At 47.3% G+C, this 23,923-nt stretch overlaps 1 protein-coding gene across 2 annotated transcripts in view; it reads right to left on the bottom strand.

Moving 5' to 3' along the window:
- Positions 1-23,923, bottom strand: part of lrp6 (low density lipoprotein receptor-related protein 6) — a 51,842-nt gene that overhangs the window by 6,141 nt on the left and 21,778 nt on the right. Inside the window, exons 6-22 of one of the 2 annotated variants that reach the window (XM_044186558.1) lie at positions 21,994-22,390; positions 21,009-21,180; positions 16,636-16,852; positions 15,021-15,310; positions 13,976-14,202; positions 13,150-13,334; positions 10,673-10,999; positions 9,454-9,656; positions 8,837-9,048; positions 6,580-6,770; positions 4,183-4,392; positions 3,583-3,708; positions 3,242-3,487; positions 2,417-2,527; positions 983-1,213; positions 765-901; positions 19-116 (exon numbers count right to left, since the gene is read on the bottom strand). In XM_044186558.1, coding sequence (XP_044042493.1) covers positions 19-116; positions 765-901; positions 983-1,213; positions 2,417-2,527; positions 3,242-3,487; positions 3,583-3,708; positions 4,183-4,392; positions 6,580-6,770; positions 8,837-9,048; positions 9,454-9,656; positions 10,673-10,999; positions 13,150-13,334; positions 13,976-14,202; positions 15,021-15,310; positions 16,636-16,852; positions 21,009-21,180; positions 21,994-22,390 — 3,580 coding nt within the window. The remainder of the gene's footprint in view (positions 1-18; positions 117-764; positions 902-982; positions 1,214-2,416; positions 2,528-3,241; positions 3,488-3,582; positions 3,709-4,182; positions 4,393-6,579; positions 6,771-8,836; positions 9,049-9,453; positions 9,657-10,672; positions 11,000-13,149; positions 13,335-13,975; positions 14,203-15,020; positions 15,311-16,635; positions 16,853-21,008; positions 21,181-21,993; positions 22,391-23,923) is intronic. The other variant, XM_044186559.1, reaches the window with a different exon arrangement.

Here is a 23,923-nt window from a genome sequence, read left to right as displayed (position 1 = left end):
GAGAAAACGCAGACGTACCTGTAGGATCTGTGCGTGGAGGGACTGTTGGACGAGTAACCAAACTCCACGGTGTACTGAGAGCGGACTGTCGCAGGAGACGGAGGAGGATTCAGGATCTGGAACAACAAAACACAAAGGCTTCAAAATCTAAGCTAGCTGTTAGCAACGGCTGCTAGGTTAGCTACAAGTTGGCGGCTAAAGAAGAGAGACAGCAGGTGAACGTCGTTATCTGACACGTTAAACTTCTGGACATCAGGTTTAAAGACTAAACAAAGAGCATCATCAGGATAACGGGCCGATAACTTTATTTTACAGATCCATAATTTCAGTTTCCTGGAAAGAACTTTTCAATTTCAAACTAATTACAGAGAAAAAGCCATTGGACTGTTATAGGGAGGACTTTCATGAGAAGCTGAGAAAACATTCATTTATTTATTTATTATTGGAAACTTTATTCTCCACATGTTGAAAGTTCGCTTCCTCAAAGAGTCCACGTTACGCTAACTTAGCAGTTATTTTGATGTAACAATCGAAAACTGCCATTTTACTTATTATTATTATAAACATTACACAGTTCTTTCCACAAAACTAAAACTTATTTTATAAAATTAGAACATCATTGGAATTGAAAGTGTCGCCTAAGTATTTAGATTTACTGATCGTGAGTCTGATGTTTGTGTGAAACTGGACGCTCAGCGTGAAAACCACCCAGCGGAGTGGAGCACTGATGGCGGTCTGCGCTGGCAGGCGCTGTGAACGCTCACCGGGGGGAAGTAGGTCCCCTTGGTGCTGGACGAGCTGCTGGACGAGGCTCCGGTGACGTGAGCGCGGTCGTACGGAGGGCCGCTGCTCCCGCCCATGATGCTGAGGGAGCCAATCACAGACTTGCCTCTGGACATACCTGTGGACGGGAAACGAGCGTCAGCGTCACGCTTATTAAACAAGACGTATGAGACAACGAGCGTCCCGCTGAGCGTCCCACCTGGCAGCGAGCTGGACAGCGAGCTGGGATGCGGCACGTATCCCAGCGGCACCGACGACGGCCCGTGAACCACAAAGTCGTTGGTGACCGTCTCGCCGTCGTCCTTCATCTGCGGACAGAGGACGCGCTGACACACAAAATACACTGCGCCCACCACGAACAGCGCCATGACCACGCCCACGATGGAGCCGATGGTGTTGTTGGACGGAGGAGGCGGCTCCTCTGTCGGATCTGAAACCCCAGAAGAAGAAAAGTGACGTCAAAACACACCTGACTGTGAAGATAAATATCACCAAGTTGTTCAGGTTTCAGTCGTGCAGATGAACAATTACATTAAATTTCACTTTTACAGACATTTTGTTCATCGTGACATTTAACCATTTAGCCGTGCCGTGCTAACACGTTCACTCCCTCCGGTTTAATGAGTCGTCATCTTTCATCTCTTATTTAATAATAATAATAATAATAATAATAATAATAATCATAGAAAAGGTTTCAGTCGTAGTCGTCTGGACGCTGTTTTCAGAATCAAGACGTTTCGGCTCCCATCCGGAAGTCATTCTCAATTGTGAAAAAATTGGACGGGAGCTAGAAATTTAAGCTACTCTGTGTTACATAAGCCCCGCCCTCAGGGAGGAGTCTACCTGAGTATCTGTTGATTAGCTAGTTTCACCTGAAACTGACCTAATTGTTTCCATGATGGCCCAGTAATCAGTAATCAGGCCTATTGTTCTCTGGCTGCATCTTCTTCATCACTGTTAAGTACCTGATTAGCATGTGATAGGCGTGACCAAGGTGTTAATACACTCTGATAGACTTTGGGCAGATTAAATCTCAGACCACCATTTCTGTTCAAAGAGGGGTTCTCTTTCTTCACGCCCCGTTCAAACCAGTTGGTTTGAACGGGGCGTCAAGGAAGCCATTTTTGCAGCCAGAGAACAATAGGCCTGATTACTGATTACTGGGCCATCTTGGAAACTATTAGGTCAGTTTCAGGTGAAACTAGCTAATCAACAGATACTCAGGTAGACTCCTTCCTGAGGGCGGGGCTTATGTAACACAGAGTAGCTTAAATTTCCAGTTCCCGTCCAATTTTTTCACAATTGAGAATGACTTCCGGATGGGAGCCGAAACGTCTTGATTCTGAAAACAGTGTCCAGACGACTACGACTGAAACCTTTTCTACGATAGAACACTCCTGGACGAATGAGGGACTACACCGTCTTATTTTGAATAATAATAATAATAATAATAATAATAATAATAATAATAATAATAAGTCCACACTTGTATGTTCATGTTTATTACTTATTATTCACTTATTTATTATTTATGTTTTTTCCCTCTAATGTTCAGTAACTTCGACTCCACAGAAACATCTGAAACTGAAAAAGAACAAAGCATCAGATATTTCGAAGAAACGCTGAGACTCACAGCAGCCGATCTCGTCCGAGTTGTCGGTACAGTCCATGTTGTGGTCGCACTTCTTGTGTTTCCCGATGCACTGGCCGTTGGAGCAGGTGAACTGGTCAGGAGGGCAACGTACTGGAAGACAAACACAAACGCCATCAGGCCCGTCAGCCTCGGGTCCCACCGACACTTCCAAACTCCGTCATCACGAACGGGAACAATCAGCAGCCGAACAAAACATTTAAACATCTCGAACTATTCAGACCAAAAAACTTCAGCGCTGAACTCGTAACTCTACGTGCACATCCGAGGTACTTTACTTTTCATTTCACGCAACTTTCTACTTCCACATCTCAGAGGGGAATACACTACATTTCATTCTTCATGTAAAAACATTTGAATTCATCTGGGATCTCTCTCGTCATCGAGTCTCCGAGTGGGAAACCTTCAGGACGCAGCTTCTCGTGTTCAGCCGGCGGCAGCTCAGATCAGCTGTTATTAATTCGTGTTAATTCTGCGAGTAACTTCACGGAGTAGACTTGTCAGTTTGTGTTTGAACTCGACCAAAGATCCTCTGCGAGGGAAGAAGCTCCGCTCTGTAACTACCAGAGTGTTTCTGCAGCTCCAGCCGAGCGAGACGTCTTCTCTAATAAAACCTTCAGCTGATCTCACGTCAGATTCAGGAGTCACATCCTCCAGTTAAACTTCCATTCATATCCGATCAATCATTTAAGCTGATCATCTTACCTTCAGTATTTGCTAATAAGACGTTTAGTGTCTACAGCTGTTGGTTCAGTGTGTAAATCTAAGTTCCTGCCCCTGAACAGAGCCGAGTACAGGTGGCGTTACCTGTCTCACCTTCACACTTGTTCTCGTCGGACCGGTCCTGACAGTTGATCTCTCCGTTGCAGCGGAGGCTCAGGTCGATGCACTGCCGGCTGTCGCACTGGAACTCGGACTCGGAGCAGACGGGACAGTCCTCCTCGTCGCTGCTGTCGTCACACTCGGGGTAACCGTCGCACCTCCACGCCTGAGGGATGCAGTCCACCTCCCCGGACGTACAGGAGAACTGCTCCGGGGAACAGGTGGGGGGCTCTGGGGGGGGGACACACACACACCACCAGACTGTCAGATTCGGCCCTGTGAAACCCAGTAAGTGGCCCTTTATTTGAGGTTGTTCGGCGCCTTACCTCCACAGGAGAGCTCGTCCTGCAGCAGCACCAGGTGGACGGGACACGAGCAGCGAGTCGTCCCGTCTCCCTTCACGATGCAGATGTGAGAGCAGCCGCCGTTCTCCCAGGTACACGGGTGTTTACCTGCAGGGACGAAAGGCTCAGGTGACTCACAGAAACATGAATGTCATCAGCCTTATGTTCGCTGTCACGGAAACCACGACACTCTGCTGTCAGTGAGACGGAGAATCTGTCAGCTGATGACACCAACGAAGAAGAGGAGTGTCCTCTCACAGGCTGCATCACTGATGAGGATTTAATTATTGATCACTTAATTATAATGTGCAGACAGACGCGAATGAAAACGGAGACGCTGACCTGACTGTTGCGTACGTTGGAGATAATTAATACATTTAGATTTAGCGTTCAATCAGTCGGTGGAAAAGATGATGAAGGCTTTTCAGACTACGTGTTGGAGACTTTTCTATAATTTTAAATTTGCTTTATTTGTTATCCTGAAGCCAAACTGTCAAATACATTCAAATATATTGAATTGTGAAACATCTTTTTACAATACTGGCTGTTCTGAGATAAATAAATGTGCAAACTCGGACTCACTGTACTCCTTCATGTCCAGCTCGTGGACGGCGTGGATGTCACTCAGGTAGGCGACGCGAGCCTGGATCTTGGTGCGTCCCTCCCTCGTCGTCTTGTCGATGCGTTCGATCATCTGCTGCTGCTTGTCGATCCAGTACAGGTGGTTTCCGAACACCGTCAGACCCACCGGCTGCAGGATGTTGGAGTCTGCGATCACGATCCGATTGGCTCCTGAATTTTTTTTTAAAGAAAGCACCGGGGGAAAAACAAAACAAGGTTGTAGGGCAAAAAACTTCAGGAGCAAAGGCAACAAAACGGGCGGGAAACTGAGGGGGGAGGCGAGGGGAGGCAGGAGGGGAGGCAGGAGGGGAGGCAGGAGGGGAGGGGGGAGGGGAGGGGACAGCGACACACCGAGGTCAGCCACGAGGCAGCAGACTGCTTTAAACACAGGAAAGATTCTAGATCCCAGCCGGTTTACGACACTTTCAAACCCTCGTAGGATAAAAGTCCTGAACAGAGAAGCGTCCCGGTCTCTCAGACCTGGTCCTGAGTCACCTGAGAAACCTGGACAGCAACATGACATCTGCCAGCTTCCTATTTCAACATGCTTTTAGAATTAATTCTGTCAGAAAAACATCAAACTGAAGAGAGCGAACTATTCAGCTCAAGTCTAAGTGTTCGGGGCTCCACGTCGGCCATTTTGAATTGTGATTCATTCTGGTTTCCCAGCATAAACAGGGAAACGGTGTCAGTTTTATATCATCACACCAACATGCTCACGGTCCTGGTCTCCAGTAAAACTCAGCTCTGCTGTCAGTTATTTGTTATTGATGGCGGCGTCCTGATGGGGGCAGCAGCCTCTGCAGAGTGAGCTGATCACAGAGGACGACGGAGGCCAGAATGAGCTTTAAACGGGCTTCAGTCCTGCCTCAGAAACACGAAGGGGAGCTCAGGAACCAGGACCCGGGACCCGCGCGATGGCGTGCTGTTTACAGATGGTTTACATTCCTGCCGGCCTGCGTGGGGCTCCGGAGGATCACAGGAATGTGCTGAGCTCGAGGCTCCGAGCCAACTTCCCCTTTCCAGGCACAAAACTCCCCCGAGGGCTGAGAAGTGTCCTTCATCTGCTCTGTTCACACATCGACTCCCCGACTGCGTTAAACCCGACAGACAGACAGGCAGGCAGACAGACAGGCAGACAGACAGGCAGGCAGGCAGGCAGGCAGGCAGACAGGCAGACAGGCAGGCAGGCAGACAGACAGGCAGGCAGGCAGACAGGCAGGCAGGCAGGCAGACAGGCAGGCAGACAGACAGGCAGACAGGCAGGCAGGCAGGCAGGCAGGCAGGCAGGCAGGCAGGCAGACAGACAGGCAGACAGACAGGCAGACAGGTGAACAGGCAGACAGGCAGACAGGTGAACAGGCAGACAGACAGACAGGCAGGCAGACAGACAGACAGGCAGGCAGACAGACAGACAGACAGACAGACAGGCAGGCAGGCAGACAGACAGGCAGACAGACAGGCAGACAGGCAGACAGGTGAACAGGCAGACAGGTGAACAGGCAGACAGACAGACAGACAGACAGGCAGACAGGCAGACAGACAGACAGGCAGACAGGCAGGCAGGCAGGCAGGCAGGCAGGCAGGCAGGCAGACAGACAGACAGACAGACAGGCAGACAGACAGGCAGGCAGACAGGCAGACAGACAGGCAGACAGACAGGCAGACAGGCAGGCAGGCAGGCAGGCAGACAGACAGACAGACAGGCAGACAGACAGGCAGGCAGACAGACAGACAGGCAGACAGACAGGCAGGCAGACAGGCAGGCAGACAGGCAGGCCGCCGCCCGCTGAACACAGGCTGAAGTCAAACTAAACTACCAGTGTGGACTCTGTTCCTGCTGGATTAAAGAACGTCCCCCGGTCTGTATATTAAAGCAGAAACTGTCTCTTTTAGAGAAATGATGCAACTCTGTGCTGAGGGCTCTGTATTTTAGGTGATTCCATGTTGTACGGGGGTTATGGCCAAGTTACCTTTAGACAGAGCCGGGCTAGCCGTTTCCAGTCTTTATGCTAAGCTAAGCTAACCAGCTGCTGGCTGTAGCCTCATATTCAGCGTACAGACGTGAGAGCGGCATCAGTCTGAACATCAAGTTCCTTTGTTGATAATCATGTTTCGGGTCTCTAGGACACTTTCCTGGACAAAAAACTAAATTTAGGATCTAAACAACTACTTTTTACCGTTTTTAAAGCCTCAGCTGGAATATAATAAGAAGAACTTTTGTGTTTTTGGAGATGAAAATGCCAGAAATGTGTCTATTTGTCAGCGACAACAGGTAAAAAACTGAAACCAGGAGTCTTATTGATCCTCTCCCAGACCTCCTGGGTCCTGATGTGTACCTGCACCCTTCAGACTCACCGGAGAGGTCGCTGCTCTCGATGCGTCGCAGGTCCGAGTCGACCCAGAACAGCTTCCCCACCTCGTTATCGATGGCCAGCGCGACGGGTTTCCCCAAACCGCTGAAGAACAAAACCTCCCGCTCGGTACCGTCCAGCGCCGCCCGCTCGATCTTTGGAGAACGCTCCAGCAGGTTGGTGAAGTACATGTACCTGCAGACAACGGAGAGGGAAGCAACAACCGTCAAGAGCAGCGGCGTTTCCTCTGAACAGTTGAAGCTGCTGATGTTTGTTTCTGGCGTGTTTTCCTCTCTGAAGGAACCACAACATCTGCAGACTTCATTTCTCAACCACACAATGACCCAGAGATTACTGCGCGAACCCCGGCCGAAGGAAACCCTGCAATTACGGCTCCAAACAAGCGACTTGGCACCGCCGAGCTACGACGGGCTTCAAGAGCCCGAGAGAATAAACAAGGAGAACAAATTACTGTGATTACAAACAAGATGCAGAGACACAAACTAAAGGCTCCGAAAGTACTTCTGAAAGGAGTTTTAATACAAAGAACTGCAGCGTCTCAGAGCCTGCGTGGATCTGAGGTGTCCGACAGCAACACATGAAGCGCCGTCGTGTTTCCTGGAGTTTAAAACCAATTCACTGCAGAAACCTGCCAAATCAACGCAAACGAAGTCTCTGGGTGAAACTTGGGAAGCTGATGGAAGTTTCCCAAAATCCATCCTTTCATCCAACCCTTCATCCATCCATCTCTTCATCCATCCATCCAACCCTTCATCCATCCAACCATCCAACCCTTCATCCATCCATCCAACCCTTCATCCATCCAACCATCCAACCCTTCATCCATCCATCCATCCACCCAACCCTTCATCCATCCATCTCTTCATCCATCCATCCAACCCTTCATCCATCCATCTCTTCATCCATCCATCCAACCCTTCATCCATCCATCCAACCCTTCATCCATCCAACCATCCAACCCTTCATCCATCCATCCAACCCTTCATCCATCCAACCATCCAACCCTTCATCCATCCATCCATCCAACCCTTCATCCATCCAACCATCCAACCCTTCATCCATCCAACCATCCAACCCTTCATCCAACCCTTCATCCATCCAACCATCCATCCCACCCTTCATCCATCCATCCATTCATCCAACCCTTCATCCATCCAACCATCCATCCCACCCTTTATCCATCCATCCATCCACCCAACCCTTCATCCATCCAACCATCCAACCCTTCATCCATCCATCCATTCATCCAACCCTTCATCCATCCATCCCTTCATCCATCCATCCCTTCATCCATCCATCCAACCCTTCATCCATCCATCCATCCACCCAACCCTTCATCCATCCATCCAACCCTTCATCCATCCACCCATCCCTTCATCCATCCAACCATCCAACCCTTCATCCATCCAACCATCCAACCCTTCATCCATCCATCCATCCAACCCTTCATCCATCCATCCATCCAACCCTTCATCCATCCATCCACCCATCCCTTCATCCATCCAACCCTTCATCCATCCATCCATCCATCCAACCCTTCATCCATCCATCCACCCATCCCTTCATCAATCCAACCCTTCATCCATCCATCCATCCAACCCTTCATCCATCCATCCACCCATCCCTTCATCCATCAACCCTTCATCCATCCATCCATCCAACCCTTCATCCATCCATCCATCCCTTCATCCATCCATCCAACCCTTCATCCATCCACCCATCCCTTCATCCATCCAACCCTTCATCCATCCATCCAACCCTTCATCCATCCACCCATCCCTTCATCCATCCAACCCTTCATCCATCCATCCAACCCTTCATCCATCAACCCTTCATCCATCCATCCAACCCTTCATCCATCCATCCACCCCAAAACTGGTTCTGGTCTGGTTTCAGAGGTGCGGGGTAAAGCTAAAGGTAAGAAACATTAATAACGAACCAACTCTAATCATGTTTTGTTTCCATCTTCACTACAAAGATCAGTCGTTTGCTGCCTTATGATGTTCAGCATCTTTTTAGCAGAATATTAACTGTAAACTAAAATATATTTTCTGAAAAACATGCAGAAAAGGTGGCAGTCATTTTGTCTCTGTAGAGATGCAAAGATGGCGATAATAATTTTGTATTCTCCATTTATCCAGTAATTGAAAACTATACGCTGCAGGTCCCAGTATTAAAGGACACGTCGTATCATTACACCTAACGGCGTCTCTGAATGGAAAGCTGCGACTGACACTGACCCTCTCTCCGGGTTCACCACGATGGCTCTGGGCTTGTCGTGCTCCCCTCGCAGCACCACCCCGACTCTGCGGCCGTCGGTCCGGGTGACGTTGATGACGTTGGTGACCTCGCTGGTCCAGTAGATGAAGCGGCTGTAGATGTCGATGCTCAGGTCGTACAGCTGCAGACCCTGACTGGGTCCGCCCAGAGAGCTTGACACCACCGTCATACTCTGACAGGACGAGACCAGAGACAGCGCGGGTCAGAGACACAGCGACATACAGGTTTTATTTTCATCTTTTTAGTAACGGTTAAAGCAACAGATGGACTACGTTCATGAAGCAGCAACAAAACAAGTGACATGAACGTATCATCACCACGCTAACGTTACTCTCAGTCCTGTATATCTGGAGTTTATAGACTGATCGACTGCCAGAGGATCGAAAATTAACAAATGAATGAATTCAAGAGAGAAAAGTTTGGATGTTTTGTGTTCAGAGAGGCTGAAAGGAACTGAAGAGGCATCTTGTGGAAGACTGAATAAATGCTGACAGCGCTGCAGATATACACGAACTAAAAGTTACAGCGAGTCTCGCTAGTGAAATTATTCTCTGGTTTCTGACAGACGCTTCTTCACCTGGTTTCCGTCCTCCTGAGCGCGGCGGATGACGTTCTGCTTGGAGTCGATCCAGTACAGCTGTTTGTCCAGCGGGTCGTAGTCGATGGCTCGGACGTTCCTCAGGCTGTGGATCGGCAGGATGATGTCTGGACTCTGCTGCTCGTCTATCACCATTCGGTTGATGGCCGTCTTCTGGCTGAACAGCAGGAAGGACGTCGGAGCTGAAAGAGAAACCAAGAGGGAAACGTTTAACACAAGTCTGCGGCCGCGCCGTGGATCAAAGATATTATTGATGTTAAATTATTCTCAGATTTTTACCACTAGTGTTCACCAGAGGAAAGATCACGGAGGAAAGGCTGTGTTGTGGACGGGTTATCGACTGTGCGGTGGCAATGTCAGGCTCAGCTCTACGCTGGCAGACCGGACCGAACTGGGCTCGGATCTGACGCCGTTCGTGTCGTACCTAACTGAAATTATGACAGAGTTCACGCCAACTTCCAAGTCTTTAATCAGACAACTGTCCTGAAGACGTGAACGCTCGCCGAGTTTACGATCTCTCCATCTCCACCATCCTTCACACCGACCTGAATGTGTCATTAATCTTAATGAGAGCAGCTCAAAGCACAGCTGATCTTAGCATGCTAACGCTAACGTGTCAGCATGTTGACATCATCACAGTGCGTCATGTTAGACAGTGTTTCCTCTCTCCTCGTCCAAATAACAGGACAGAATGATTCTGCTGGATTTACAGACGCCACACAATTATTGTTGTGATGATGATGATGATGATGATGTGGAGTAAACATGGTGCAGATTGGATTTACAGGAGGCACAAGGAAAAAACATCTAAAGAACTAAAAAATAAAAAAAGTCTTTATGTAACTAAAAACATGTAGAAAATAGAGCGATAATTATCAGACTGCTCTTCTCTCTTAGAAGAGTGTTTGGCTGCATTTACCTCCGGTACGGATCATTTTCAGCCACACCTGCTCCAGCTGCTCTCAGCAGACTGACAGGGCAGAACAATAGAGATTTGCTGACGTAGTTACAGCTGGACTTTTTTAATATTGGAAAGCTGTGCGATGACGTGGCTACGTGTCGGTGTGGTCAGCATCGTCACGCTCTGAATGTAAAACACAGTGCAGACACACCGAAGCCTTAGCGGCTCCTAACAGCTGACGTTATGGAGGCTGCAGGTGCTGAGTGTTAGTGCGGAGCGGGTTCACGGCCGTCTCACCGCTGCAGGTCTTGTTGTCGTAGTTAAGGGAGAAGTGGGCGGGGCATCCGCAGACGAAGCTGCTGACGGGGACGGCGAGGCAGAGGTGGGAGCAGTGTCCGTTGGTGGAGGCGCAGGCGTTCCAGCCGCCCTGTCTGGACGAGTGAAACACCAGGATGTCCATGACGTAGTCCAGGTGGCCCTGGATGACGGTGCGGTTCTGACCACTGGTCTTGTTGGCTCGCTCGATGCTGCGCTGGCTCCAGTCGGTCCAGTAGATGTAGTCCTGGTACTGCGTGAGGCCGAAGGGGTGAGGGAGGTCGTCGGCTATCACCTCACGGTCCTGACCTGAAGAGAACCGAGACAGACCGGACAGGTGAGACGGCAGAGCAGCTCTTTGTCAAAGACAACATGCTGAAACACACTGACGAGCTTTTCTCCAAAACTAAGTCAAAATTTCAAAAATGTTAAAAGTTAGAAAAGTGACTTTGTACAGCGGTTCGGTTGGTTTCAGTTTGGGGTTTCGTGGCTCTGCTTGACTCGATCACAGCCTGGTTTATCTGCCAGGCTGAATTATTATATTTGTCATGTTTGTTTTTATGTATTTCAGTATTATTAAGACAACAGCGTTTCACTTCAAATTAACTGTTAAAGTAACAGATTTATGGACTAACTTCACCAACAATCCCACTGACGGTAACTTCTGAAAACAAACGTTTTGTGCCAGTAATGTTAGCTAATGTTACAGCTTCCTGGACAGAAAAATATTTGTAATTAAAGGTTAATAACTTCTGAAAAGAAAAAAACTGAGAAAATGGTTTACAGTTCTTGTCAATGAGAAAAAACTAAACAATGTGAAAGACACACAAATCAAACGTAAACCCAAAGAAACTGATGACAAAAACTAAAATGTCTTCTGTTGACTAAAAGTAAAATAAATTAAAACCAGGTGTCAAACTTAACGCTGCAATCACAAAAGAGACAATAATAAAGACTCTGGTGAAGCAGACCTCTGCCCTGTGAGGGTTATTTTCTGTCCGCATGCTGAGCCAAGACTGAGGCTATTTTCCTGCACACAAAATTGGTAGTGTTGTAACAGCAGTGAGAGTGCGCGCTGAGCCTGGAGTCTAATAACAGCGTCGTTTTAGGAGTTTTCTGTGAGGAATATTTTGGTCCTGGTTTACATCCACCGACGTGCTGAAAGAGAACACTTCAGGACAAAACCCCACAGAGCACAGCGGCTTTTGTTTCAGCAGCACTTTGAAGTTTCCTGCCGTAAATATATGCAGAGAGCGAGCAGCTAATGGAGAACACGTCTTTCTTCTGTCATCTGACACCGACACAAAGCTCACGTATGTGCAGAGAGCGGGAGTACACCACCGCAGGGCTCAGGTCGGTTAAATGTTAAATATAACGCAGTGCTGGAGGGACTCGAGCAGCTTCTGACTGAACTCTGTATGCTCGGAAATCTGATGTCAACGTTTCAGCAACTAACATCCTGAGGAAGAAACAGCTGATCATTTTCTCTCTAGTGTTTTTACTAGATAGCATAAAAGGAGGAGAGAGGGGGGGGGCAACATGCATCAAGGCCCCCCGCCGGACTCGAACCTGTGACGTTGCATGTTACATGTTCAGCATCTTAAAACCACTTGACCGCCGGGACGCCCCGACTGATGATTTAAACTACATGTTGACAAATTACGAACACATCTGTGTGAGCCGGTTTCAAAATAATGTGTTTTTTTTTTTTTACGCGGAGTAAAACTTCATTTTCACGTCACTGATTCTAACAAAACACATAGGAGGAGAAATGTTGTTCTGCTGAAATGCAGCGTTTGTTCGCCTTCACTGGACAGCAACAGCCGAGACACAGACAGGCGTTTCACAGCCAATCGCAACAACTCACGAGTGTCAATGTAAGTACGTGGGGATTCAGACCCACAGCGCTGAACAGACGTTTTTTTAATACTCAGGCGGGATTTTACAGCTCTGGAGAGTTTTCATGGCGGCCTTTATTTCATCTTCGATCACGACGACCGCGAGGGAAAACAGCAGAAATACGGCGTTCACGGCACAAAGTCACCTACCAGGAAGTTGAGGCAGGTGCAGCTTTTGTGCTGGACCCCCTTTGTTGCCCGTTATCCCATCCCCAAATATCTGTCTGTCTCTTGACGTGTTTAATCGATTATTATTATTATTATTATTATTATTATTATTATTATTATTATTAAAGTCAGAAATTACCAATAAACAATAAAGATTTGTTTTAAACCGGAGCAGCTGTTTTGCCGCAGCCTCGGTCTCGCTGGATTTTATGACTGTAGACTACATTTATCTCAGCAGACCTGCAGAGCCTTCTGGGTCCAGACTGGTCAAACATCTTCTCCGTTCAAGGTGTGAAACTTTATTGAAATAACTGCTAACTGTCTTACGTTCACATTGTGGCAGATGTAAATACTCCGTGGAAGATGTTTATTCCTGTAAGTGTCGACACTCACCGAGCATGTTGGACGATTCGATGAGCGTGGTGTCGAGGTCGGTCCAGTAGAGGCGGCGCTCTGCGTAGTCGATGGTGAGTCCGTTGGCTCGGCCCACGTCGGCCACCAGAGTGATCCGACCCGTCCCGTCCATCGCTGCTCGGTCGATCTTTGGCTTCCCGCCCCACTCAGTCCAGTACATGTACCTGTGGAGAGGAAACAGAGATTTTATTCGTCTCTGATCCGTCTTTTCTGTGGCTCCACGTTTTACAGCTTAACACCTCGTTTCAGCTTTGACGCGCCTCCTTGACAAATTCAAAAAGTGTATCCGGACATTTCAGCTGCTTTCATCTCTTATTCTTTAACTGTGAGTGTATCTACTTTCAGTGATTACACTTAAACCGACACCTCAACTCCTTTCGATGCTTATGCTTCAAATGACACTTCAATTCCTTTCAGGTCTCGGGTCCTTACTTTCGGAAAAACAAAAAAAAAAAACAACAACAAACTTCTTGTGCTCTTCTGACTTCCATAACTTCAACTCCTTAAACTTCAGCTGACATCTTTCATTTTAAACACTTAAAGTGGCAGAACTTTCTTTAAGGACTTTAACTGACACTTCCAGCTCAATTTATCACTTACACTTTGACACTTCAACTTATCTTAACTTCCATCTAAACATCTTTTAATAATTGTATATTTTGACCGCCACTTCAACTACTTTCATTTTATTCCAGAAGTCACTTGGCAACGTTCAAAGATGTTTTCTTTCATACCTTAAGTTATCTGACAAACTGAACCTGCAGGTAGCAGACAAACCCAAATCATCAGCTTCAAGAGTTCTTACCCTTCAGCAGGATCCAGAGCCAGAGCTCGTGGACTGTCCAGATCCTTCCAGACCAGGACCTGCCGGTGCTGCCCGTCCAGTTTGGCCACCTCGATGCGGTTGGTGCCGGTGTCGGCCCAGTACAGGTTCTTCCCCAGCCAGTCCACCGCCATCCCCTCCGGGTAGTCCAGACCGAACTCCACCACGTGCTCCAGAGCGCTGCCGTTCATGAAGGCCCGGCTGATGGTCTGCAGGGGGGGCGAAGAGACGAGACCACGAACAGGTTAAAGGTCATTTTGGATGAGGGATCTGCATCAGCCCGATAATCCGACTCAGCTTCCATTATTCACGTGAACACAGCGCTGACGAAGAGAGTCAACGGAGCCGACACGTACGGGGAGAGAGGAACAGGAAGAGGCGGGGCGAGCAGGTGTGTGTGTGTGTGTGTGTGTGTGTGTGTGGGGAAAAGCAAGGTGAGCAGATTAAAGTCGTTTGTGAGTAAACACTAAAATAAGGTGGAGAATTAAAACGGTGACAAGAAATAACCTGCTAGAAACAGGGTAATACATTAATTTATTCTTTCAAATATTATATTTTCAATAGACAAATATATGTTTGTTGCAGAATTACGCCCTGCAGTGCGCACTTTGTTTCTTCTTACATTTCTTTATTTTTAAGAGAAAACATTGAAATATTAATGAGAGACATGATAATATTTATTTTGGGTGAATTAACTGTTATATTAATCAAGTAATAAAAAAAATCTCTTTAGAGTAATCGATCATTTAGTCGTTAGATTAATATACTAATCGAATAAATAATCGTCGCATGTTTAAAAAGGCTCAGCCGTTTCCTCAAACAGCTGCTCACAAACTAACAGGAGGAAACGGTGCATCTGGTGGGGAGAAGAAGCCGAGAGGATGGAGAGATAAAGCAGGATAGATGGAGGAGGGGTGGAGCAGCCGTCCATCATGTCTCCTGAGAGCCCATTACTGCGGCGCACTGCGGGCCAGCAGCCAACCAGCAGGAGGTCTGCGCTCACATGTTCCCGCCCCCTGAAACTCACCTTCAGAGTGATGTCGGTCCAGTAGATGCGGTTGTCGGTGACGTCGAAGTCGAGCGCCGAGGCCTCCTTGACGCCGGTGAGCGGGATGGCCACGTTGTTGTTGTTGGTCTCCAGGGAGATGCGGCGGATGTCGGTGTGGCGGGAGAAGAGCAGGAAGGCCTCGGGGACGATGCAGGTCCTCATGTCGGCGATGAGTTCGAGGCCGATGGGACAGCCGCACTGAACGCCCTGAGGCTTGTAGAGACAGAGGTGACTGCAGCCGCCGTTATTCTTCGCACACGGGTTCGTACCTGAGGAGGGAGGGGCCACAGGTGAGTCGGTATTCTGTTTGATGTTTTTTTTTTAGTGGTTGAGGTAAAACGTGTGAAACCTCTCAGGTTTTCTAGATGCTGCTTAGACTGTCTGGATAACCGAGTCGGCAACAAAACCTTCCTCAGCTTTTATTTAAAGAGCTGCGACCCTCCTACGGGAATATCCTTCTGGGTTTTTAGTTCCCATCATGGTCAAAATACTGTTTCCGAGCTTTTTCCATCAACAGGAAAACAAAAGAAAATCAGGAGTAAACACTGAATATTGGTCAAATCTGAATTAATATCTGTGAAAAGAAAACCGTGATATGATCCTGAAAAAACTCATCACGTGGACACTAGGAGGTGTCTAATTCCTGGAGCCCAGAGCCCAGAGGAGGGATGAGGAGCATGAGCGTCTTCAACGTCTTGAACGGTGTTCATGCACAACACTGCCAACATAAATACTCAAAGAATAACTACAGCAAACTGTTTACCAAATACTCGTCAACTCAGATTACAAAGTGATGAGACAATAAAAAGAGAAATATGATGACAAACAATGTAATGATGATCTAGAATGAAACGCAGGGAAAAGTCTAACGACGCTCATGTTTTGCATTATTTTCCATCGTGGAGAAGCTGCTGCAGAAACCTGAACGCAGACCAGGGCTACGGCAGCACTGGCCCCTCCCACAGACGGCCGGGTAGCTCGGACTACAGCGCCGCAGGCGTGTCTCTCGTCACGCTGCACTGATGCGGCGCGGCAGGACGTCCTCACGTGACATTTAATGTAAAAGCGTTTTCAGTAACTGATCCTTAACTCTCGATAAGGAGTCAGAATACCGACCTTTATCTCACCAGGAACTGCACTGTCTGTGGTTTTCCTTTCTTTTTTCAATACAGGCTGGACGTAGTGTTTCTACCTTATTAGGTACACTGATCTGTAACATTTTGATCTTTATTTATTTATTGTAAATATATTTTACGTAGCTTTTGTGTCCTTGACTCCTTGAGATTTCTGCTGCTCATTGTCATCGATGTATTGTATGATGACGCTATATGATGACGTGTGTCATGATGACGTGTGCCCCAATCCTCTAGTGCATTTTTCAAACATACTGGATGGGACAGTCCTGGCTGGACTTGAGACCTGAAAGCAAAACTCAGTCTAAAAGTCTCAAGTTTTAATTTGATAACATCCTGAAGCCATATTTCATTTTTAGGGCTAAAAAATCCAAACGAGCTGCAGCTGGACCTGAAGAAGACCTGGGCCTTGACCTGGACTTGGCCCAGTTACGTGATGATCTTTAGGATCCTGTACTCACCGAAGGTCTTGTGTACATAAGTGGCCTTCAGGCCCATGAGGTCGGGCAGCTGGTCGATGATGAACTCTCTCTCCGCGGTGCGTTTGTGGACGCGCTCGATGCTGCGACGCTGCCAGTCGGTCCAGTAGATGAAGTCGCCCAGCAGAGTGAAGCCGAAGATGTGAGGAAGTTTGTCCTCCACCAGCACCCGTCGTCCCGTCCCGTCCATGTTCATCACCTGCGAGACAGAGAGAGGAGGGGCTTACACACTGAGCGTGCCCAGAGGGCCGCGTCCTGCGTCACAGCAACACCAGACTGATTCAAACGCCCTTCGTTACGACGAAGGATCTCTTTCATACTTTTTAAAACCTTTATAATGCTGCTTGGAACTAGATTCAAAGTACTGAACATTTAACAGGAAATGGATTTCAGAAGAATGTGTAAAGTCAACAGTAAAGGAGCAGGTGTGGCGATGAGAAGAAATACGAATTCAAAAACAATATGACAGGTCTGGAAATGTGCTGTGGTTCCAGCAGCTGCTTCTTCTTTAAGCTCTTACAAAACTTGTACAAGTAAAAACACATCTGTGTTTGATAAAGAGGCGACAAGTCTGAGAGAATCGGACACATGTGGCACAAACGGAGGAAGTTTAAGGTTTACAGAACTGAAGGCTCCATCGTGAGTTGAATCATCCCGTGTATGAATTTAAAACTGGTGCATTCTGGTGTTTTATCATGACAGGAATTTATTTTACATTCATTACATTTCACAAGTACAACAAGTTATTCAGTCCTGTATCTCTACAATGAAACCTGCACGGTTATTCACGCCTTTATTATTGTAACTTTCTACATTCATCACTTTGTGTAAAAAGCACCAAATCGTCGGCAAATGGTACAAAATGCAGCTGCGAGACTTTTAACTGGAACTAAGAGCAGTTTCCCTTCAGTGGCTTCCAATCGCTTTAAATGTTCTATTCATCACTAAAAGGCATCAAAAGTTGTGTTTCTGAATCCATCTGGAAACGAGCACACACACGTTTAGCTTCCTAAACTTCGGTTCACAATCCACACAGCTGCTTCTGCTTCCTCCTCTGTTCTTTTCAGCACCAGGTAAAACCTGTTTGAACCTGCATCATCTTATCTTACTTATCTTATCTCGATTGTATCATTACTCTCATGTTCAAGCACTCTGTAACTAAGCTGAGAGAAGTGCAACACAGAAAGTTATTAAGTTATTAGCATTATTATATTCATATCTGTTTATGAAACCAAACGAACACGCCGCGTCCTGATCTGCATAAAACCCTGATCCGTCCTGTCAAAGGTTCACAGCGTTCAGAATAAGACGCAGAGTATTTTATTTAAATCTGACACTCAGACAGCAGGTGGAGCTGATTCTGGACAAACTAAATCTCTAAAAATCACACAACAGGTCAACCCCGTCTATGACATTTTAAATATTCTATAACATGAAGCATTTTTCACCGCCTCTGTTCCCATCATGCCTGGCGGATGGACGGATGGGGGCCGGGCAGCCTGAAGGAGTTTCTACATTGTGTTTCTCGCTGTGGATACTGAGCGTGCTCAGAAGAGCTCAGGCGACCTGGCAGCACATCGCAGCGCCGCTAATTAGAAGCAACAGCCAGAGCAAACAAATAGCGGCAGCATATGGCCGCCACATTTCCTCTTCTTCTCTCACACAAACTTTGACATCTCACTTCTCCGGAGCAGCAGCAGCGTTTCTAAACCCAGAACTGAGACTGTTCAGGACCTGCTCAACAAAACCTGGAGCCCATGATAAAAAATGTTGACTGAACAAGACTACAAAGTTCTGCTGAACAAAGCTGCGATATGAAGCAGGGAATTCAGTGTTTGGGTACCTGATGTCCACCATGTTTTATTAACCCCTTTAATACCAAAGTAATTTACATTCATTCAGTGTCAGCAGACAGCGAAGCTACAGAAGAACAACAGATAAAAGCGTTCTAAGTCCTCTGAAAGGTTTTGTGTTCTTAATTACCGATGGCAGCGTTATATTCATTTATTTTATGTTGCGTCAGGCTTCAGTATTGTGTGTAACGCCGTGTTTGTGTCCCACGTTAGTTATAGTTTGTTTTTCTTCTGTTTGTGTGCGTGTTGGGGCCAGCCATGTATTCATTTTGCAATCATATTTTTGCATGTACATTAAAGATAGATAACCTACTTAGATCTGCTTTTTACCTACATATAAAACAGTGGTGTTATTTTCTGCATTTCAAACATTTCTAGTGAACTACAACTAGAAACTACAGTCGATCAGAAAAACAAGTGAACTTTGCAGCTGATTCTACTGGATGTGTGTTCAGACCTCACAGCACTTCACTGATAAACTACGGAATAATTACTAAGTCAAGTTCCATCTTTCTCCTTCTGTCCCGCTCCGGTTCGACTCTCGTCTCGCCGTTAATCCAGATTCTTCTTGTTACTCTAAACTTGGTGCATTAACCCTCGATGTGCTGCAGTTCAATCTTTCCACATCTGGTGCAAAAACAACAAAGCGCGGCGCTCGAACGCGTTTTCTCTACCACCTCAGCCTAACTCTGTTGAAAAGCCACTAGACTGGGCACGCTGGTCCAGTTTATCCTCAAGTGAAGTCATTCCAACAGGTGGCGCTGTCACACAAAACGGTAATATTTTAGCTCCAGGTCACCAGTAGTTTGTCCAAATATTTATGATAACAAATATGGAGAAACCCAACAATGACACCGGGCTTCCTGACTGTGCTTGGACCCTGGTTTACCTGCTTCAGGTCTAGCTGGTGGTGTTTTTAGAGCTGAGATCCTGCAAAGTTACTCTGATTTGACTGCGGACGAGAATAAGAACAAAGGAGTTTCCAGTTTTCTTTCTTTAAGGCTCCAGCACACATTAAGAAGAGTTAAGTCTCTGATGAGAATATTTCTAAAACACGCTGAGAGACTTGAGGTGTCAACAGTCGAGAAATGTCAGGAATCTACAGGAAGAAAAAACACAGCGAGGCCTGTAATCTGTGCAGGCCTTTAACTGATCAACACAGTGTGCAGCGACGCTATTTGCTGCTCCCAGAACAGCCCCTGCATGGCCGGCTGCCATCTTTCAAAACATCCTACACACACACACACTCGGAGAGAGTGGTGGAGTATAAATATAAAACGAAGTTTCCATCCTCAGCGCGATGGCCTCAGCCAAAAGGTCTCCGCTGGTTTGGGAGTTGTGACCGCAGTGCGGCAACGGTTTCAGATTCGGGGTCTATTCTAAACAGAGCCGACCGCAGCTGGAGTGCAGGCCACAATCGGAACCAGATGTGGGATCTGGCCGCAAAAACCGGGTCCTCCGAGAAACCTGAGGGAGGGAGGGAAGCCAGCGGAGGCCCCTCTGCCCCTCCCCGCCGAGCGAGACCAGAACCCTCATCACCACCTTTAAGGGGCTCGGAAAGGGGGTTCAGGTGGGGTCATGCCACCCCCGGAGAGGAAAACCAGAATAATAAAGAACATGACGAGATGGCGTGAGGATGCAAACCACAGAGAAACACACACAGAAAGCGTCACCATCGAGTCGTGTTTTCATACCCAGCTGGACTGTCAACGCCCTTTATAGCGCCGACGTTTAACCGTCAGATCTGTGAGCTTCAACGCTGAACACATGATGTGCAGAAAGTTTAACAGCCTTCAGAGACGACGGACAAGCGTCTGAAAAACTGAAAATTATCTCCATTTATACCAGAATTCAGGGGGTTTCTTCTCATTTTCATGTAAAAGCAGATTTTCAAAAAACCTAGAATAAACTTATTTCCATAGCTGGCTAAAATAAGAAAATCCATGACATCAGTATTCAAAGTGACCAAAAAAGAACAATAATAACAATAATAATAATAATTAAACTGAAGGAATTAAATTAGTAAATTACGGGCAAAAATGACTGTTAGTTACAGCTTACTGTGTTAAAGGAAAAGGGATTTTGTAATCACGTTTAAACGGGTTGAAAACAGGATTGTTCTGGTGCAGAAGCGAAGTGTTGACAGCAGAATCGAGGCCCTTTTTAATCCTGCTTGAATCAGCATTTCTGAAATCCTCTAACTGGCAACACGAGGATTAATCCCATCACAGTGTGACCGACTGTTGCTGTCACTTTATTCTGAAGGCTGACAGGAAGCGGCGGCCTTCGGCTCACTGACCGACCCGGCGGGAGGCCGTGTTCAGCAGTTAGCCGTCACAGCGAGGAGCTCGGCTTTCAAAGAGGCCGAGAACAAGAACTCCCAGCGTTCAGCTGCACCGATCCTCCAGGTGAACACACGCTGAATATTAAACTACAACTCCCAGGTGACTCCTGCACGCAGAATGTAAAACCTGCAGACAACAGACAAAACAAAACACCAACCTCGATCTTGTCGGTCTTGGCGTCTCCCCAGTAGATCTTGCGTTCGTCGTAGTCGAGGGCGAGGCCGTTGGGCCAGCCCAGAGAGGTGTTGACCATCACCACTCGCTCCATCCCGTCCAGATCGGCACGCTCGATCTTCGGCACCTCGCCCCAGTCGGTCCAGTACATGTAGCTGAAAGACGGGAAGAGGAAGTAATCACTGAGTCTGGACCAGCAGCGTCTTTACGCTCCGCACATCAGGAAACGTGAGGTCCGCTGCGACTCTCAGCTCGCTCACCTCTACCGTTGGACTCGCCTCTATTTTAGCTTCCATCTTGTTTTATTTACTCCTTTTAAAATCCCGCGAGTGTCTTTTTATATTTCCTTCTGTTTCTTTTATATCTTTTCTCAAGCGCTTTGACTTGCCTTGCTGTTGAAAGGTGCTACACAGAGAAACTGGCCTTGCCTGTATCTGATCCGTTTGTTTTGCTTATTATTATTATTATTATTATTATTATTCGCCATCATTATAACGGAAAAGATGGTTTGAAACTGATCTCAGCCTCCGTGCAGTGTTTGCACATGCTATTTCCAGTGATTCACTGAGGAGCTGACTGCGTCCTGCTGACTGATATCAATATAATCATTCACAAATAAACTTGAATATGTAGATTTAATTTGATCAAAATGACAGTTGATCCAAACATTCACCTGAGCACAAACCTGCTAACTACAGACTCATTTTCATTCCTGACTGATGTGTCGGTTCTTTTTTTGATTAAATGATTAATAACTCTGTCTATAAAACATCAACAGTAGAGACAAGTGCTAATCAGCTGAGGAAGACTGTGACGTGCTGTTGAAAGGTCTGGAAAAGGCTAGTATGTGGACCTTGAGTTAAGATTGTCCTGTCAGAATAAAATGTGACAAGCAGATCTTTTACTTTATAAACGATCAATCTATCAGAAGAGTCTCTGGCTTATCGATCGATGCTTTCAGCACTCACCCGGCCACGGGGTCCAGCACGATGGCTCTGGGCTCGTCCAGGTCTTCAGAGATCAGGATCTTGCGCATGGTCCCGTTAAGGCGGGTCACCTCGATGCGGTCGGTCCCGGTGTCGGTCCAGTAGAGGTTCCGGGCGATCCAGTCGACGGCGATGCCGTCGGGGTGGTTCACCTGAGACGTGACCACGAACTGGGCGTCGCTGCCGTCCAGCAGGGAGCGGCGGATGGCCTTCACGTCGTCGTCCGTCCAGTAGATGTATCCCTCCACTGGGTCGTAGTCGATGGCGATGGCGTGGCGGATCTCGTCCACCTGCAGGATGATGTCGGTGAAGTCCGGCGTGTCCAGAGAGATTCGCCGCAGGTCTGTTCGCCGAGCCAACAGCAGCATCTGAGTGGCACCTGAGGAGCGACACGAAGGTCAGGGGAACAGAACGTCGTCTGTTCTCCAAAAACGTTACCTGTGCCGATCAGACACCTGAGCACTGAAACCTTACAGAGGATCAACTTCTCACATGCGTCAGAGTTTGGTCTGAGTCACGTAAGAACAGGCCGAGTAGGGCCAAAGACGCATTTTTAATACAGATTTAGGCTTCTGCTCATTTGAAGTAACGTTTCACCACTTCACCAACATTACCCACGTTTTATTCTGCGTTTTGTACCAAAAACACTTCACATCAGGTTTCCAACCAAACGTAGCTCAAATTTTAACCGAATTTCCAGAAACTCACTCAAAGAAAAACGTGACTCGCTGCTCGTCTCCGCCCGCTGCCGCCGCGAGAACACGAGCTGATTGGCTGATGGAGGTGAACAGCTGGTGGAGCCGATCCTCCAGCCGCTGCCGTTAAAGCGCCGCAGAAGAAGAAGAAGAGGACGCAGCGAGACGACGTCGTTAAAAGCTCGGACGATGGGAAACCATGTGTGGTTTTGGTTCATAAAACATCAGAATAAGTGAAAAACGCACATCACAAGTTCTGAGAGTTCGAGGTGACGTCTGCAAATTGCTCGTTTTGTCTGAAGAACAGTCAAAAGCCAAAGATATTCAGGTTCCAAATATACAAAACCGAGAGAAGCAGAAGAGCCTCAGACTGGAGAGGCTAAAATCTGAAATATTCTGCAGTTTGTGTTTGAAAAATGACTAAAACAATTAATCAAAAATAGTTGCCAATTAAATTTCTGTCGATCGACTGATTGATTGCAGCTCTACTGAGTTACTTCCCACCACTAGCTTCGGGCTACATTTGGATTGCGGATTGTACCTTTAACCCCCTGAATCCAAATCATCGGTTCACCGAGTCTGAACCAAACTGGTTTTTCGTGGCGATGATGAACAAAAGCAACAAATTAGCAAAGCGTTAACATCCCAAAGTTAACGCTGTGTGGCATGTTGGTGAGGTGGGGGGTGGAGACGTGGCTGCAGTCAAACAATAAACTTCAACCCGTCAGCTCAGACTCAGACACACTGGTTTCAGTCGGTTTAAAGAAACCTACTGAAATGGTTAAAGCCCGGCAGTGAAAGGACACATTGTCTGCAGGGGGAACATGTGATCCCGTCTTTCACAAAAGCTTCCCCGCCTTCACTCTGTCGCTGGGCAGGCGAGGGTTACTGAACCGAAAAATGTAAATAAAAGGGGAAGGAGGAGGGAAAGGTCCAGGGCCCTGGCCGGTGATGGAGCAGGGTTACCGTGGCAACTGCCGGTCAGCCCAACCCCACCTTTAGCTGCCGTGAGCGTTCAAGGACGACGGCGGTGATGATGAGACGCGAGAGAAGTGAAGCAAGCACGCACGTCATCAGACTTTTTAAATTAGAGAAAAAGCTAATGAGGTCTGGTGCCAGTTTGAAACTAAGACAGAGGATCTGCTGGTTTCTCCTCCTGCAGAACACAAACACACACTAATGAATCCAACATGTCCGCTCGGGCTGAATTCCTGTAA

The sequence above is a fragment of the Siniperca chuatsi genome, linkage group LG23 (genome assembly GCF_020085105.1).
Source record: "Siniperca chuatsi isolate FFG_IHB_CAS linkage group LG23, ASM2008510v1, whole genome shotgun sequence".
NCBI lineage: Eukaryota > Metazoa > Chordata > Actinopteri > Centrarchiformes > Sinipercidae > Siniperca > Siniperca chuatsi.
Note: the sequence above shows the minus strand (reverse complement) of the source record. Positions and strands in the feature narration are given on the sequence as shown.